An 18901-nucleotide genomic window follows, 5' to 3' on the forward strand; every position below is an offset into this window, starting at 1 on the left:
CTGCTGTGGTTTGCAATCAACTCTTTTTTGGACATTACCTGCCTGCATCAAGTTTCTGTTTTGCCACATTTTTTTTCAATAAACTTCTTTATTTTTTATTTTATTTTATTCTATTTTTGCTTTTTAACTATTGTTTAATGCTTTTCACCATGCAGGTGCAAAGGATATCGCCAATCTTACAGGTAAGATTCATTCATAATCACATGTCATAGCTATTCTTCTGGTATGTACGGAGCCCCTAAAGGGACATGGAGGAAAAAAAAACTATTGCGAGATCTCGCAATGTTTTTGCGAGATCTCGCAAAAACATTGCCTCACTTTGCTTGGCTGGATGGTAAGAACCTTTGACCTTAAAACATGCAAATTTAGATTTGAGCTACATGAAATCTATTTTTATTAACAGGTGAGATCCACTGGGGTAAATTTTCAGAGTCATTCAAAGCAGAAAATCGGATTCCTTTTGGGGTCGAAACGTGTTCTTCCTGCAACCGGCAATATAAAGACTGTGTGGGCTTCACCGGAAATGGAAGACGAGGAGAGTACCATCGTTGCTACTCTGATGGCAAACCTGGACACTGTCCTGAATGTCAATACTGAATGCAAGGACAATATTAGTTGTTTTCCAGTCTTTTACACATTTCAGTTGTCACATATTGTTGTTTTTTTTTTGTGACATGCCATTTTGAAATAATTTCTGCTGAAGCACATTTGCCTTGTGCAGCCATTCTATTTCATAATGTGTTATTTTAATATTATGTACTACATTATTACCATTATGTGGTTTTCATAGAAATAGTGTTGTTACATTGTGGCTGTAATATCTTGAAGAGAGAAAGTAGAACCAATAAAGTAGTTGAAAATATATTGTAACAATGTTGTTTAACAATTGGATAACCTTAATTTTTTTAAATTTTAAATACAAGCAAAGTTAATAACTTTCAATATTTTGTATGTGTATATACAATGTTTCTTATTCTTTTTGAACAATGACTGAATCAATAAACTTCTTTAAATACAACATTGTGTCTAGCTTGAATATGGGTTTCTCTGATTGTCTCTGCATTATACCAAAATGCCTCCTAGAAGTATCTTATACAAACCAATAGTATATAAAAACATAACATTTTGTATAGCCTACAGACCTATCCTAGATCTTTAAAAAGAAAGCATAATATGTCTACTTTAAACAGCAAACAAACAAATGGGGAAATATTTTGGATTTGATCTTCAGGAAGAGTCTAAACATTTCCAAGGTCTGTATAACGAACGTTGCCCTATAGGGTTTTATGTCATATTAGAAAGCCTTATTTTCATTGACTCAATATGGTAAAGAGACAATATAAGAAACCACCTTTTTTTTAAAGACAGTGCAACTAAATTCTTTAACCACATTTACTCTTTCACTTTGTCCTGGAACTCAGCAAATGAGCTAGCAGATAACAGGTATTCTAAAATTTCAGACATTATTGATTGCATTAAGGTAAAGGTTGTCTCTGAAGAAGAAATCTCTGTGGATAAATGCTCCATCGGTAAGAACTGTCAAGTCCAAATTAATTTAGACAAAAATGACACAGTTCTACCAAATCATCTACAAAAGCTTAGAGGAAATTATTGTTTAATCAAGCTCCTCCTGCTGTCTCAATATTTTACCCACAAGCCTTCTTTAAGAAGATTTTGTCTGTCGTAGCTCTGATTTGATTCAAAAAATTAACTCATCCCTTTGGTCTGGAGCAATCATTAAACCACTGTTGAAAATAATATGGACAAGTTGCTTTGTCAAAATTACAGGCTCAGTTAAAATCTTACATTCATCAGCAAGACTATTGAAAAAGGTGTTTCAACAGTTAAATACCTTCTTAGCAACAACCAGCCATCCATTTTATATAAGCTAAATGCAATTTAATTTTTATACATGAAATTATAAATAAAGGCTCATTCATAATGTTCATTTATTGAACAGAAAAGATTTGCATCAATCTGTCAATGAGCCAGCAAGGACAACCAACACTACATTAATATTTGCTTTTAGTTTCCATTTTCCTATGTTTTAGTTTGTTTAAATTGTACTTGCTTTTATTCTATCTATCTATTCTATATTAATCATGTAAAGCACTTTGCATTGTCCTTGTACTGAAATGTGCTATACAAATAAATGTGCCTTACCTAGATGGTCACACACTTTCCAGCAGAACGTAAACGTAACGTGTGAAATTCCAGCATTTTGATTGGACGATCCGAGCCTGGGGCTAGGATTTGTGCCCCACACTGCAATTTCTGATGTTCATTATTTAAACAAACGTTGGCGGGCTGGCCCCCAATATCAAGGCGCCTCAAGAGGATTTAGCCTTCTGAGCTTGTCAGTTTTCTGGCAGACTTAGATATATAGACACAAATGTTTCTAGCAGAATTTTATTGGTAAGGGAGTCAGTCTTTTTTTTTTTTTTTTTACAATATTGCTCCATAAAGAACGATCATGTCGCGCTGATTATTGCGAACATAGAGCTCCACAGCAACATCTGGTGGGACCAGGCCCCACCGGCCCCACATGCAGAAATGCCAAAGCTCGCCACAGAGCTGAGACTGCCCTGGTAGAGACGTTCAATGTCATCCTCATAAACTCACACTGTGGAGGAACCACAACGCAGCATTCAAAACTGGAGAACTGAGTTGGTTTTTCTGGTACCGTTTTTTATTTGGGTGAGCCGTATTTCAAGGACACGGAGTTGTTTGTGTCAACAGGTAACTTTGCATCGGCTTTGACAAAAATTACATGCAGGGTTCCCCAGATTTCTATCTTGGGGCCCTTCTATTTAATATCTACTTGCTCTAACCTTATACCAACAACAAGGAAAATTACCATAACTATTTTATCTTTGTCCAGCTCTTGTCAGGTTCATTCCTCTCTCCCTCAGCTCCCTGTTTTCACTCCACCCATTCTCTGATTACCCACCAGCTTGGGTTGTCATTCTCCTCATCTCCTCCTACATACAAGCCGTCTTCTCATCATATTTCTTCGCTGAAATCTACCGTTATCATCACGTTTCTCTCCCCATTTTTTTCTGCTTGTTACTCTGTCCGAGTTCCTTGTGCTGTTTCCCCTGTGCCTTCCGTAACTATTCAGGTTTTTTGCATTAACGATATAATCCAGGTTAGTGACAAATCCGCATATAGACACAAAGTGCATTGGTTGATCCACTGGTGTGGTCACAACCACCGGAAAAATGTTAATATACTGACGGCTCAGTCAGCTGCTAAAAGGCATGCAACATAACCGTATAATCCTCTCCATTATTCCTCTGTTTAGTTGTGAAGGCATATGAAGTTATGTGGCTATTTTTTAATCTTAATTTGTCTCTCTGTAGTAACAATTAATTGTACCATCAACAAATTTACAGGTAAAGCAGTTATAATGAAAAAAAATATTGCATGACTGAATCAAAGGTATATACTTCCATAGAGAATATTGACACTTATTTTGTTATCTTGTCTAATGTTTTGACAAACAAGGAAGTGACAATATATGTATTTCTCTAAACCAGGGCTGAATTGTCCCCTCCTCATTAACTTGCCCTAATAAAGCAATTATTGTTAAGTTTAATGTATTGAAATTAATCCTATTTTTTGTTCTTAATCAGAAATAACACTGTGCTCCTGTATCAAAAATGCTGTTGAGTATATGTGTTAGCATCGGTGTCGTTATTGAAATTTTAGTACTGTGACGGCCAAGTCCTCACACATAGACACTTTTCGGAAGGAGTACAACTTTCCACAGGAGCTGATGGTCATCTTCTACATCACCACTATTCAGTCTGTCCTGTGTTTGTCAATCACTGGGGAGTTTGGCTCATCCACAAAACTGTGGATGGTCTTCTGTGGAGAAGACCATCAGGGCCGACCCTCTCTCCATCTATGACGTGTCCAGGTCTAGTGCCATGCAAAAGGCTGCTAACATCTCTGCAGATTCCACACATCCAGCAGACAAACTGTTTAGACTTTTCCTTTAGGTCAGTGCTACAGAGAGCAAAATAAATAAATAAATAGCCGCCACAGAAACCGGTTCCTCCCTCAGGCTGAACACAATGGACACTTTGCAGCCTGATTAGTCAGCTACACTGCTGTGAAACAGAATTATTATTTTGCACTTTCACAACTCACAACCTGCTTTTTGCTTTTTTTATACAGAAAGAAAATTTATACTCTTCGCCTTTCAGCAGGACTATGACCCTAAATATACTGCCACACCTACCGTGGTGAAAAGGTTAACGCTTGACCTAAATCCATTTGAGAATCTGTAGCAAGGTTTGAATGTTTATGCTGAAAATGTATGTTCAAATCTTGATAAAATATGTAATCAGAGCATCACTCTAAATTCAATATGGAAAACATTGAAATAATTTGTATGTGCAGTTGAAGATTGAAGCGCCACCTTGTGGCAGCTGAAGGACATAGGAACCTAACGCTGTAGCTTTCAAAAAGGCAACAAAATGCATTATATTAATTCATCAGAGGGAATTATATGTATATATATATATATATATATATATATATATATATATATATATATATATATATATATATATATATATATATATATCCCCGCCTCTCGCCCATTGAACGCTGGAGATAGGCACCAGCACCCCCCGCGACCCCATGAGGGATAAAGCGGTTCGGAAAATGGATGGATGGATGGATATATATATATATATATATATATATATATATATATATATATATATATATATATATATATATATATATTAACAGTAGCATTTTTAAATCTAATCATCTAAAATAAACTCTCCCCCTGGGACAGTTTACTTGTGAGCCAATGTTGAAACTGCAGCACAGCCAGCTGCTGCAGAACATTAGAAAAGCATGTTTACAGTCAGTGAATGAGCTCCTCATGTACGTTAGGGGGATTGTTTGTGAGTTGCTGACTGTGGAAGTGACTGAGCTTCAAATACTGTTATTGCTCTTTAAAGGTCATCATGACCAAAACATTACTTTGGCAGAGACTGGAAGTCTGCTAGTATCCATAAGACGGACCGCCTTGGATGTCTTTTAATGAGTTATGCTCACTATTAGGGCGTAATTCCTCCTTATTCTTATAACTTGTAACTCAATGAGAACAGAAGACAGCTGAAAGTGCAGCAAAGGTTGGGTTTTCCTTACCAAATAACATTAATCACGCTGCGTAACCCTGTGCGTGGACCGTATCGGTCACATTGTGGGGACCTCCTTTCCTTTTGAGATCGTTGTCATGAGAGGAAGGCTGAGAAAAGGAATGAGGTCCTAGAAAGACGCGCCACCGAGTGAGCGTGCACGCCAGGAAAAGACGGAAATGCGGTCACTGTTTGCTGCGCGCCCGTGCCAAGCTCATTCCTATAGCAACCAGGGGGGCACAGGTGCCGTCGCCTCATCCAAAAGCAATCTGGTGGGGGAGTAAACACAGTGAAGGAATCATTTCCCTCGCGTTCTGAAAACGTGCAAACTCACAGCATGTCACGAAGGAATTAAGCGTGTGTTTATTATCACGCAGAGTCCCCGCCTGCAGTTTAATGCGCTTTTAAGCGTGCATCTGCAAAAAAAAAAAAAAAAAAAAAAAAAAAACCGCATCCTACACGCGTTAGAGGAAGTACGTTTCAAGCACGCTGTGAGCATAGAGGTGCAACCTGCAATTTCCATTTCATATAGGCTTAACAAGGGCTTGCCTCGCGCAGGAACGAAACAGGCGCTCGCACGCGCTCCAGCGAGGAGCGCACCTGTCACGTTCTCCAGCTGCAGGTATTCCCCAGTTTCCTTCCCGAACAGCCATCGGCGCGCCACGGGTTCCGCTCTCTTTGGTTTTTGGCTCATTCAGAGCTGTAAAATGTTAATATGAGTTGAAACTTTTAATTGCTTGTGTTTACCCAGATAGACCCGGAAGAACGCAAAAATAAAAACAGAAGAAATATGTGCGAGAACGACTTTAAACGGATTAAAACTGAAAATGTTGCGCACGTTTGCTTAACATAATAATACTTTTTTTTTTTTTTTTTTACAGTGCTAATAACATTCGGTAGCCTAGATGTTTGCGGTCTCGTCATCTTCTCCCTCGCCTCTGCTGAGTGTCACCCACCAGAGAAATTGATTTGCTCCCCTTCATCCCTCCCTCCCCACCAGTCACACGGAGGTTCGCGGTGACCCGTCGCTCCCTCGGTTTCTGTGGCAGTGTCTCTGCGATGCGCCTCATACGCGGACAGCAGGCATCACAGGCGCGCTTCGCTCGTTTATAACTGCGCTTTATCCCGTCTTGTTTTCTTTTCTTTTCTTTTTTTTCTTCTCCCTCCCCTGCCCTCCCTGGAATCCGCTGAAGTCGCCGTTAAACGAGACACCCCCTGGTGTATTTTTAGTGAGGCACGGCGGAGATGAGAGGCTGGAAGCCGGCGGTGAGACCGAGCGGTGCCGCGCCGTGTGGGAACTGAAGCTCCAGCTTCTACAAGAATGAAGTCCAGGCGAGATAAACTGAAGATCCCCTCCCTGACTCTGGAGTAAGTTCCCTTTTCTACGATTACTATATTTATCTTTGTGGTGCAGCTGTTTGAGGGCTGTGAAAGTGTGCTGTATTTAAAAGTTGTTGCGAGAGGGAAATGGTTTGTGTGCTCTTGTTCAGTATCAGCAGACTTTTTGTCATTTGTGGCCTTAGTTTAAACCCACAAAACAAAAAACAAAAAAACAAAAAAAAACAAAACAAAAACAAGAAACCCTGTAATTTCAAACCAATGAAAGATACAAACCAACAGGTGTTTACACAGACAGATAGAGAGATAGATAGATAGATAGATAGATAGATAGATAGATAGATAGATAGATAGATAGATAGATAGATAGATAGATAGATAGATAGATAGATAGATAGATAGATAGATAGATAGATAGATAGATAGATAGATAGATAGATAGATAGATAGATAGATAGATAGATAGATAGAGTGAGGAAGCCTACGGTGATATTGAAAAAGTATTTGCTCCCTTATAGATTTCTTTTTCTTTTCTTTTCTTATATTTTTTGTGATATCTCAATCTTAAGGTTACCAAATACATTTGAATAACAAATGACAGCTAGAGGAAATAAAAGGTATGGTTTTCATTATTTCGTTTACCAAAAGAAAACAGCCGTGCAAGCCAACATGGCCCTAAGTGGTAATCACCCCCTTTCTAAATCACGGATTAACTAAGTTAGCCTTTTTTTCTAAACTGAGGACAGTTTAATTCACCTCACACAGGCTGGGTACTGTCTGTTTAATAACGTAATCACTTCAGTAGAGCCTATATGACAATAGGAATTTGGCTGAAATATCTCTACAAGTGACACATCGTGTTCCTTACCCGTACCCTTACTTGTACTCGCCGTCTTCCGCTTATCCGGGATCGGGTAGCGGGGGCAGCAGACTCAGCAGAGATACCCAGAATTCCCTCTTCCCAGACACCTCCTGCAGCTCCTTTGGGGGAAGCCCAACAACAGGCCAGCTGAGCCGAGCTGACTCCTCTCGATGTAGAGGAGCGGCAGCTCTTACCCCGAGTACCCACCATGGGAGTACCCAGCCTCTATTTGGAAGCTCGTTTTAGCCGCTTGAATCTGGGATCTCGTTTTTTGGGTCATGATCCAACGTTCATAACCATATGTGAGGGTGGGAACGTAGAGCGATTTACCCTACCAAAATCCCTCCAAGAGCACGTCAGCGGCTCAGGGGTCTCTGGCGTCCAAAGCACTGCAAGCCTCGTTCGCATCAGTACGATCCTTATTCATAATTCAAAATCATAAAAAAGATGTTCCAGCAGGGAAAGAATCGTTGACAAAAAGAGAACGCAATATCTTACATCTCCTCAAAACACATCTTGATGGTGACCAGGACTTTTGAAGATATCCTGAATGCTTTGAAATACAAAAAGGTTTTGAAGTGGCCCCATGAAAGTTCAGACTTGAAGGAGCAACAATTAAGATATTTACCGTAAAATCAACCTAAATAATTCTCATTTGTCCCCTGTGACAAATGAGTGTAGCCGGTATTTACTTCCTGGTTCCCTAGCCGATCATATGAAAGCCCCCAAAGTTCTCAAAAAAGAGCGCAGCATTTGGTATTTGGCAAAAGAGCAGCAATCTGCAAACATGGAAGCCAGTAAGAGAAGCGGACCAGATATAGAACAGAATACAGCGTCACAAACCTGTCCTGTGTAGTAAGGCAAGGCAAGGCAAGGCAAGGCAAGGCAAATTTATTTGTATGGCACATTTCAGTACAGAGACAATGCAAAGTATTTTACATGATTAAAATAGCGGAGAAAAAAACAGAATAAAAGCTAGTAGGAATAAAATGTAGAAACAAAATAGAACGTCATGGAAAAATAGAAACTAAAAGCAAACATTAAAAACAGTTGGACTACAGAGTTGAACTAATGATGTTTCAGTAAAACAGTTTAACTAGAACAGTCGAAGGCAATCCTAAACAAATGTGTTTTTAATCTTAATTTAAAGGAACTTAGGCTATTGTTCCTTTAAGACTAGCTGAGATACTGTCTCATGACCTCAAACAGTCGGTTCATGCTGGACGAAAACCTTCAGAAGGGGCTGTATTAATACAAAATTACTCCCCAGTGATGTGAAAGGCTGATTGTTACTAGGTGCCAACACTTGATTGCAGATCTTGCCTGCAGACATGGCACAACCAGTTAGTTTTAGAGGGCAATTACTTTTTCACATGGGGTCAGATTGGTTTGGACAACTTTTTCCTGCTCACATAGGAAATTGTCAAAGAATGTTGCGTTTTGCGTTTACTCTGGCTGTCTTTGTCCGATATAAAAATTGGTTGGATGATCTAGAACACGTAGACAATGAGCAACAGAAAAGCAAAAGCAGAAGAAATTTGAAAGCCGTAAAAACTTTTTTACAACACTCCTAGCACAGGCTGAGGTGAAGCAGGTGGGCCCGTTTTATTTGCTCTATTCTGCGATGTTATGTGTTTTATTATTTTAAACATGGAAAAAAAACTCTAACCAAGTTTGAATTTGTGCTCATTGGTTTTTGACCACCAAAAAGAAAATAAAGAAAATAAAGAAAAACACTTTTATTTCAATTGTATATGTTTTTTAATTATATGAGAATCCAACAACCTCTTTTTTTGTTGTTTTTTCATCAACCGTGTTCAAAAAAACATTATTGAAACACACATCGACCAAACACACTCCCTTATTTACTTTTATGCTTCTTGGAACTTGTATATATCAATTTCTAGAAGTGTGGGTTGTCTTAAACAAAGTTAGATTTTTTTTTTTTATTCAGGCACAAACTGCTCCTGCCTTCCTATTAATCTTTAAGCTGAGGTGTAGAAATCAAGCTGCCAGCCTTGAACTGGAGCTGTTTGCGCAACCTCTGAAGACGTGGCGATCAGGCCAAAAGTTTGAGAGCTGCAGCTTATGTCGGAAAATTCTCCCCACATTTTATTTTTTTTCTAAGGTTTTAAGCTCTGCCGCCTCCTAGCCACGTGATTCTCGAATGAATCACACACTCACCATGACAAACTAACAGTTTTAGACCCAAAAGAAAGACAGATCTGTAATTTTCTTATTATTACTAACCTATGATTTCCATAGTCATTACATTATTTGACAAGACTGCAGTTTTGCGTCCACCCACTCTTCCTCTTGAGTGAATGTACCCTTTCTTTATATAGTGTGAAGGGGTGGGGGTGGGGGGGTACGCGGTGCCCACAAAACGCTGATCCATAAGGCGTAGGAGCTCCTTGCTCACATCCTTATTCTCTGATCCATCCATCTGCCTCCTGCGTGAACCAGCTCAGCTGAGCATGCGCTGTTTTCATGTCGTTTTCATTTTTAGGCACTCTGAAGCATCTGTTCCTGCACAGAGCAGAGAATCAGAGGAAGGTCGCACCCTCCGCGAGGAAGGGAGGGGTTACGGGTTGCAATGGCAGCTGAGGGAACGCATCGGCGAACCCCGAACATCAGCGTCAAACATGAGCAGACGAGCGTAAAACTTGTGTCTGTGCTAAGCCGAGCGTGGGTATTTCCCCGCATTTGCTCGATTCTATTGGATTTTTACAGATGCGGGAAGGTTCTCATGAACACATGAGAACAATGATGCTGGAGGAAAGAAATAAATGAAAACATCCAAATATCATACTTCCGCCCTGCAGTTGTAGCAGCCTCTGTGTACATCCAGGAAAATTATAAATTCAGCGTTAATGCCACCAGTGAGTCATTCTGAGATTCTCTACTCACTTCACACTTTGGACAGGATAAGGGGGGGGGGGGGGGGTTAAAGGAGAGGACATAAAAGAAGGAAAACGCAGCACAGAGACACCTTTAAGCACTTTGTATCTGGGAATAGTCCTTCGGCGAATCAAACGCCTCGTGTTTGTTGTATGATTATATGTTGAGTTTACAGGATGAGGACTCTTTGTACAAGGAGTTGTTTTTTTTTTTTTTTTTTTTTTTTCCTGCCACCCTTCCTGCATTACTATGACAACACGTTCATTAGTGCTGTGCTTTCCAGTGCTGTACTCTGAGAAGCTTCTGCAGCACAGAGACAATAGTCGAGCCCAGGAGGCAGAGCTTACATCTGAGCAGATAAATCAATAGGAAATAGCCTCTTTGCCTGGTCAGCTTTAGTAGGATTTACACTTTAGGGCGAGCTGGCTGAGCTGGCATATTTTAATGCAAAAAAAAAAAAAAAAATGGTGCATTAAGGTTTTAAAGTTGAGGATGAAGTGAATCTTTGCATCATAATGTAGCTACTTAAGTTCAGCCTTCTGTAATCCAGTTGGAGTTCAGTTTAAGGTCCTTACTGATGTTTTAATGTGAAAATCCAATGCTTTTCTGGGATCAAATTTCCAGAGATCTCTGTTCTTTTCAGGCAATTTTTGAAATGAAGAGAAACATTTTCAGCAAATTAACGATGCAGATTTCTGCAGTTTTAGATGCATGCTTTAGATGGATGGATGGATGGATGCAACATATAGGAAGTAGAATACATTCTTGAAGTATTGAACATTTGATTAAATACTTGGCCAAATATTTTCCCAACTCTATTTTGTGACCCAGAAAACATATCCGTAACATTCCTTCTCTTGGATGAAGATCTAACGCTGTTCGTTAGATGTTCGCTCGTTACATTTAAGGAGATAAGATGTCTTTTCTGGCTCGCTGACACGTCCTTAATCGCTTTTGACATAAAACGATAAACCTGCCAGATGATGCATCCAAACGGCCTGGAACAAACAAACAATGCGACATTTCGGGAACTTGGCCAGAGTCCATCGGCAAAGTGACGGGCAGAAACCTTCAACCCAACAGGACGAAGCTCTGACGGCCGTAGACGACGTGCCGAGCCCCTGACTCAACCCACTAACCCATGCAACCATCTCTTGCCTTGCAGTCTCTCCCCCACTTGCCAGAGCCCGACCCTCCTGAGCCCATGCAGTCCCTGCAGTCCCTGCAGCCCCTTACAAACCCTGCACCCCTGGAGGTAAGACAGCCAGCTCACACAAAGTCTGATCTTAATCCAAGAAGGTGTCGAATTTTAGGGTGAGATTGACATTCGGATTGGCTGACGAGGGAAGTAAACTGTTTAGCTCCAGTCCTCTGATTGTAGGGCATGTGTATTATTAGTCTTGTGAGGAAGTTTTTTTTTCTTTTTTTACACATTCCTGATCTGTTCCTCAAAGGAAAATGTCTCCGCTGTCCCAACCAGGAAGTTGCTTTAGAAAAATCAAAATATTAACACATAATACACTATTTGGTCATACAGTTTTTGGCATTCACTCCTGAACTCTAAAGCATTTATTGCCGTCTCCTTGTAATGTTTGTCATTTAAATTGATTGATATTTCTTTAAGCGTTTTGAAGGTCTTTTTTCTTGGGCACTGGTTGCTTTGTCACAAAATTTTACTCTCTCACCTGTTTTCACGGAAATGCGTCTTCCTGTTTTTTTTTTATGTGGTGCTCTGAATCGTCCAGTGTGCATGTTTTAAATTCAAGTGTGTAGATGCGCTGCAGCTCAGTGCGGTGCTCCAGCTGCCATGCAGCAGAACCCGGGGGCCCTGCAGGAGACAGTGAGGGGCGCTAAAAGAAGGTCACTGAAGTGTCACTTACCCAGCGACCCGTCTCACTGGCGCTGCAGGAACCGGGCTCTGAACATTATTAGAGAACCCTCGCGCCCTCTCCACGAACCTGCAAAAATTAGGTGAATAGAATTTTCATTAGCAACGACCGCACCACAATGACGTAGGTTTAAAGATTTATTGCAAGAAGGGGATGAAGGGGTGAAGGGATGAATGAGCTTGGCCTGGTCGTCTGGGGAGATTGCTGGAGAGCTTGAGGGATGAAGATTTAGCGTATGGGGCCCGCATTGGACCCCCCCCCCAGATGGAACTTGTAGCAAAAGGGAGTAAAACATGATTATTTGATGGAGGGAAGGAAAAGGGGGATGATAATGATGGGATGAAGGGAAGGAAAGAGAACATGGTGATGGGAGGGTGGGTTTGGCCAAATGTAACAGACTGAGAAGAATGACTGAACGGAGTATAAATAGGATGCTAGGGAAATCGGAGTTGCGGTTTTGGCCGTGGTCCCGAACCGAAGTTAAGATGTTAACTTCATTTATCAACAAAAGCAGAACAACAACACTGCTACGCAGCTTTGTGTCTGAAGCAGTGAAAGTGTGGAACTCCAGCTACGTGTTTTAGATGATCGTTCTTGTCTCATGTGTTTTATCTGTTTTTGCAGATTTTGTCATGATATTTTTGGACCAAAAAAAACTTTGAAAGAACCTTGAAACCTTGAAAGATAACATACTTTGACTGGAATTTAATACAGAGGATGATCATGTGAAGAACGGTGCGTCTTGTCCCGTGTCAGGTCTGTGCTTTTTTTTTTTTTTTTTAAAGCAGTGATTTCTTATACTATTCGTCTCCTAGATATAGTTTTTCACACTTGGCTTGTGTGCTTTCACTGGTGCTCAATGGAAAGTATGCCGTCATGGTCAAGTGCGAGACCTGGGCCGATTGTGTGCGAACAGGAAGCCAAAGTCCAACAAAAAAAAAAAAAAACCCTTGAAAGACCATAAGAAAGCCCGAGAAGCTAGTGGCTTTAAAACAATCATGTATCCATTACAGCATTATTAAACACAATTAGCCGAGGTCTAAAAGTGCTGCATAGTAGCTCATAAAATGTCTAATAACGTGTTTATTTAGTTGCTGCTCAGCATGGATGACAACAACTTCATAAACAGAAAAAAGATGGATATTACCGCGGAAGCCTTCCGAAGATCTGCTAAAACTGACCTTTTGGTAATTACTTAGGGAGCTTTTCTACATGTTAGGACTTACAACCCTAAGGGGGTTGCAGGGATTGGCGTGTGCTATAAACCAGATGATAGTTTGACATAGGCTGGATCAGATGTTGAAATGTTGATGAAAACAAGAGCTGAACTAAGTGAACCGTGGCATCAAGAAACGAAATAACCGGGTAAAAATGTCAGAGTTTTGTTTTCTTTTTCTTTTTTTTTTTCCTCCGTATATTGAGGTGCTTCTATTCCGACCTATCAGGCTTGCCTCTGCGGGTTGCTTGGTAACAGCGCTGGGTGCTGTGGAGGAAGGCAGCACCGCAAACAGACGACTGCTGCATCCAGCGTGTTTCTGGATGTTTGAGCTGTGCTCTGCTGTCAGTACGCTCTGTACTCTAATGAATCTCCGTCGCTCTGTGGGGGACGGGGGAAATTTTTATTTAAGCCGCAAAAATCTGTCACAGACACACGGCGAGCTCGCTTTCAGGCAGTCGTGCCACAGCATGGCAGGAGGTGTTTGTTCTTCATTCACACTGTTTTAACATCGGAGACAGCCCCCTCCTGAAAAAAAAAAAAAAAAAAAAAAAAAAAAATCATTGTTACTTCGCAAATCCAGAGAGATGTCTATGTTCTTGCACCAGATTGTATCTTTGGATGCAAGCAATTTGCTTTCTGATATCAGGCTTTGATTCTGTAGCACCGTGTGGGTTAGCTTGGCTCAGCAATACTGATGCAAAAGATGGTCTCGAAGTAAATATAACAACAATCTGCCGTATAAAGGGCTGAGATTCAGTAGAATGGGATGCTGTAGGTCATTATTGCCCCAAATGGATGCCTGGAACGGAGAAAATACAGGTAGAAAGGGGGAAATTATTTAACAACTTTTTCCTGAATATTTATAGTCTTGCCATGCATATCAGTGTTATGGCAATAATTCCAAAACTGACTACTGGTAGCTATTAGATCTAGGTTCAAAGTTATTGTTACGTTTTCCTTCTCAATAAACATTTTTTAACGGTATTTTCTTAATTTTCGCAAAAAAAAGAAGAAGAAAAACAACCCTCAAAATACAACCAAATAAGTTTTTGTGGGACAATATGTTCTACAGATCAAGACCAAAACCCTTTTGGAGAAACGAGGTAAAGTTTGCCAGATGTAGAAAATGTAGAGTAGAAAAAAACTGCGGAATATACCAACATTTAAAGTTGGACTCTAACCTCCCTCTACTGGGCTCCTCATGGGATGATCCACCTTCTTAAGATGCTTTCAGGTTCTGTGGGAAATTTTACGATTACCTACTACAAAAGAAGCATACAGTACATCACAAGTGTTGACTAAACTCTACGCCAGGGGCTGTACAGTTTGCTCTGATGTTTGATAAAATATTTCCTCTTGGATTTAAAACACCTGTAAGGTAATCTATAACTTAAAACAAATGCATTGAAATTTTCTAAATGAGTAGGACACAATTTCTTTTGTCTCATCACTTGTACATTTAAACATGAATCTTGTCATAAATGATTTTAGAAAAAAGTCTAGTTGGGTATATTATTATTATTATTATTATTATTATATTTTTTATTCTTTTATTGGCTTTCTGTGTTGCGTTTTGTGATTGCTCTGTCTGCAAAATGCTAATAAATATACTTTACTTACTTACTTACTATTTCCAGTTGTTTATGAACCAGACAACCTGATATTTAGCCAGACACGGTGTTGCGCTTTAAAAGATTTATTATAGAACCCAGAACCCTGGTGCAGGCAGGAAGCCTCTCTGCAGGAGCAAACAGGGGCCTGATGATGGTGAAGGCAGGCTGCTCACAGCAGGAGATGACAAGCAAGAGGGCTGAGGCAAGAATCGATTCTCTAGGTCAGGCGAGGATCATAAACCGACACAGGGAGACAGGAAGACAGATCAGTGGGACTGGGCAGGGTTCGTGGTCGAGGCGTAAGTCCAGGTCGCTGTCCGGGGAAACAGACGGCACAGCGTAGAATTACAAGTGTAAGGCAATGCAGGGAAAATCCGTGAAGACGTGGTCATGGTCAAAACATGGAGTCAGGCAGTGATAACTGCTGGACATCTGCTAACTCAAGGCTTTTCAATAGTCTGGCCCCGCCTCCACGCTGAGGTTCGGCCTGTGAGCTGCCACGGGAGGCCGCTCACAGGCACATCAGACAATCTTGATTGGAGAGGTGCAGGATGAGTGTGGCACCGAGTTATTATTGTGTTATTTTGAGAGAGGTGAAGTAAATCCTGAACAGGTTGGCAGTTCATCACAGCAGGACAAAGAGACACGCAAGAGATACAACCATGGATGCACAGAATCCTTCCTAAGGATCAACGAAGTTCTGTTTTAGTCATTTGACTTCAACTCCTAAAACAACAACAGATTTAAAAATGAGCTAAAATGTGATGCTTCTTCCCTTTTTGTAACCTATATTTCAGTATGGCTTTATTTGACGATATTAATCTTAACACAAAATTGCTGTTGTTAGAGTCAGCATTTACAGCTTTAAAGTAAGTGTTTTGGCTCTAAAATGAACACTTAAGATGTGCACATGCCCATGTTATGTGTTAATAGGATGGGGATGCAAGCACTAAAAAGGGTGGATATTGTGCTTTAGCTGTACAATATATCACACATATCATTGTCACAATATCAGTGTATGCAATATTCATATTGAAGGAACTGTAAGAGTGTAACAATTGCAGGATGATATAATTAGAAGTGAAGGATGAAAGTGCAGATAAGAAATAGAGGAAATAAGAAAAGAGGCATATATTGCACCTGGTGCTGTCATTACTATATTTACCAATATCACCAGATATCTAGTTTTTAAAATGAAAGAATTGGAAATAATGAACTACCACGAGAGAAACCGATGCAGGTTAAGCACATTGGTATGTGTAAGAAAAACATTTCCAATAAAATCAATAAACCAAACTTTCTTTTACACAGTGAAAGTGGCCAAAATTTTCAGGTTAATTATTTTTTTTTTTTGCTTGTTTAATTGTATAAAAAGTCACAACGCACATGTGACCACTTCAGTAACACAAATGAGCCAGATTGAGCTCATTTCCTTTCTCGTATTCTGCTGCCATATCAATGGCGTTAAACAGGATGAAAAAAAATGTGATTTGTTGCGTTATAAGATGATTATGACGATGATGATGATTTTGGTCACTATGCAACAGTCACTCTATATATGATGACATATTTTATAGCCACTATGTTATGACTATAGAGAACTGTAAATGTATGTAATATAATGCACCTTTCTTAACAATAAATATGTACTAGGCCACTGTTTAAACTGCTATTTGTACCATCTAGCTGAGGCAGGCACTCTTTTCGGTAATTATTCAGTTACACCAGCCATTATTTTATTGACTTAACTCTATTTAGTTGTGGGTCACGGTACTAATTGTGTTTTTTGAAAAAAAATGTGTGGTAGTAGCGCGCAGCCGAGATTACCGAGCAGCACCTGAACGCAACACCAGCCTGCAGCTTCCTCACTCGGACGTACGCTCACACGCAGCCAGCGGCCGCTCAGCCAGAAAAAAACAAAACTATTGTGCGCGGCTGCTGTTGTTGTTGTTGTCGTCAGACAGCGCGGTCTCACACACGCTTTGACTTGACCACCTGCCATGGAGTGGGCTTTCCCGACAGAGGGCTTCTGTGGGCCGGCGGACCGGAGGATGTGACGGCGGCTCCGCAGCCGTTAGGACCGCGAACAGCACGCGGCAGACAGCGCGAATACAAAAGGAACCCCCGAGAAGAAGAAGAGACCATGGAGGGGACAACAGCAGCAGCAGCGGCGGCAGTAGCGGCGGGAGGAGGAGGGGAAGAAGCGGGTCTCACATCCACCAGAGCTATAGTTTTCTAAAAAAAAAAGAAAAAGAAAAAAGAAAGAAAGACATCCCCAGCTGAGGAGGAGACGGGCTTAGTTTGCTCGAAAATTCTTCAGGATGTCGGATCCGAGTCACTGTTCTGCGGTGCCGAGCCAGAACAAATCCCGTTTTGTTCCCGTTTCGCTGCTGAAACGATCCAAAAGGTACTTAAAAGGAGTTCGCTTCACACATGATGGCAGAAACTGTTTTTTTTATTTTTTTAAAGCCTGAACGCGACGCTTTGTTGTCTCAAGCAGAGATGATGTTGACGTTCGCGGTCGCTAACACGTCTAATTCTGTATTATAGGTGTTAATAGAGACACAGCAAAGGCTAGCTTCAGGAAACCTCGGTTATCCTGAGTGGACGTCAGCGTTTTTCTCAGCAGCTCTGTCTAAATATTTGTCTGGATGCGTAGTGCCTTGCTAAAGTATTCACACCCCCCATGTTCATGTTGCGTTGCCTCACAACCTGTGGTTAAAACGAGTTGTTAGAGAGTCTGCACCGCTTCGTCTACACAACACGCCAACAACTTTGAAGACGTGTTAAGTTTGTTTAGAAGCAAACAACAAATGGGACTAAATAACAAAACTTCAGTAGCCCACGATGATGTAGAGCCAGGTTTTGGGGACAGTCACGGCTGCAGGATTCTCAATCGGATTGAGGTCTGGACTTTGACTAGGCCATTTCGACACATTTAAATGTTTCCCGTTTAACCAGTCGAGTGTTGCTTTAGCTGTATGCTTCGGCTCATTGTCCTAAGCAATGGCCGCCCTTCCATACAGCCCGGCTCTATGGAGTGTACAACGTATTGTTGTGGTCCAAGGACAGATCCTCCGGTCTCTGCTTTTCCGGCTTTCTTTTAGTTTCTGTGCTGCCTCTCCGATTAATGCCCTCCTTGCCCGGTCTGTGAGTTTCGGTGGGCGGCCCTCTCTTGGGAAGTTTGTTGTGGTACCATGTTATTTCCATTTGAAGGTGATGGTATTGGTGGTGCTGTGGGAGAACATCAAAGACTTGGATATTTTTCCTTAACCCAACCCTGACTTGTACTTCTCAACATCTTTGTCCCTGACTTGTTGTTTGGAGAGCCCTTTGGTCTTCATGGTGTGTGATGCCTTTTGCTTAGCGTGGTGCTGTAGCCTCTGGGGCCTTTCAGAAAAGCCTTTTTGGGCATATATATATCTATATATCTATCTATCTATCTATCTATCTATCTATATCTATCTATATATATATATATATATCTATATATTATAAAAAAATATATATATATTATAAAAAATATATCACATTTCCCTGATTGCCTCCAATTGCCTCAGATAGGTTGTCAACAAGTCAAAAATAGTACAAATCTGATTATTTTTCTTCTATTCATTAATAGGAATCCATAATCTACTGGCACAATTTCAGTTAAGAAACCAAAAGTATGCATTAATTTTTTTTTATTTTTATAAAAATCAAATAATTGTTGGGCACATATGCTTTAATGTGTAAATGGTGATAATATTGTACTTCCTTCATTTTCTCTTGCAAAGTACCACACAGTTTTTTTTCTTTTTGATGTGATACAGTTCTTCACACAAAAAACAAACAAAAAAAAATTAGAAAAAAATTGTAATTTGGAGGCCAGACCTCAAAGAAAACTGGAAATCAGTGTTGGCTCGGAAATAACGTGC

At 40.5% G+C, this 18901-nt stretch overlaps 1 protein-coding gene across 3 annotated transcripts in view; it reads left to right on the plus strand.

The window, feature by feature from the left end:
• Positions 1-6207: 6207 nt before the first annotated feature.
• mast3b (microtubule associated serine/threonine kinase 3b) overlaps positions 6208-18901 on the plus strand; it is a 45689-nt gene continuing 32995 nt past the window's right edge. For 2 of the 3 annotated variants that reach the window (XM_036134262.1, XM_036134263.1), the window contains exons 1-2: positions 6208-6530; positions 11429-11518. In XM_036134262.1, coding sequence (XP_035990155.1) covers positions 6484-6530; positions 11429-11518 — 137 coding nt within the window. In that variant the 5' untranslated portion in view covers positions 6208-6483. Of the gene's footprint in view, positions 6531-11428; positions 11519-16818; positions 17392-18901 lie in introns of those variants that run through there. The other variant, XM_036134264.1, reaches the window with a different exon arrangement.

Source organism: Fundulus heteroclitus, unplaced genomic scaffold (genome assembly GCF_011125445.2).
Source record: "Fundulus heteroclitus isolate FHET01 unplaced genomic scaffold, MU-UCD_Fhet_4.1 scaffold_78, whole genome shotgun sequence".
Lineage (NCBI taxonomy): Eukaryota > Metazoa > Chordata > Actinopteri > Cyprinodontiformes > Fundulidae > Fundulus > Fundulus heteroclitus.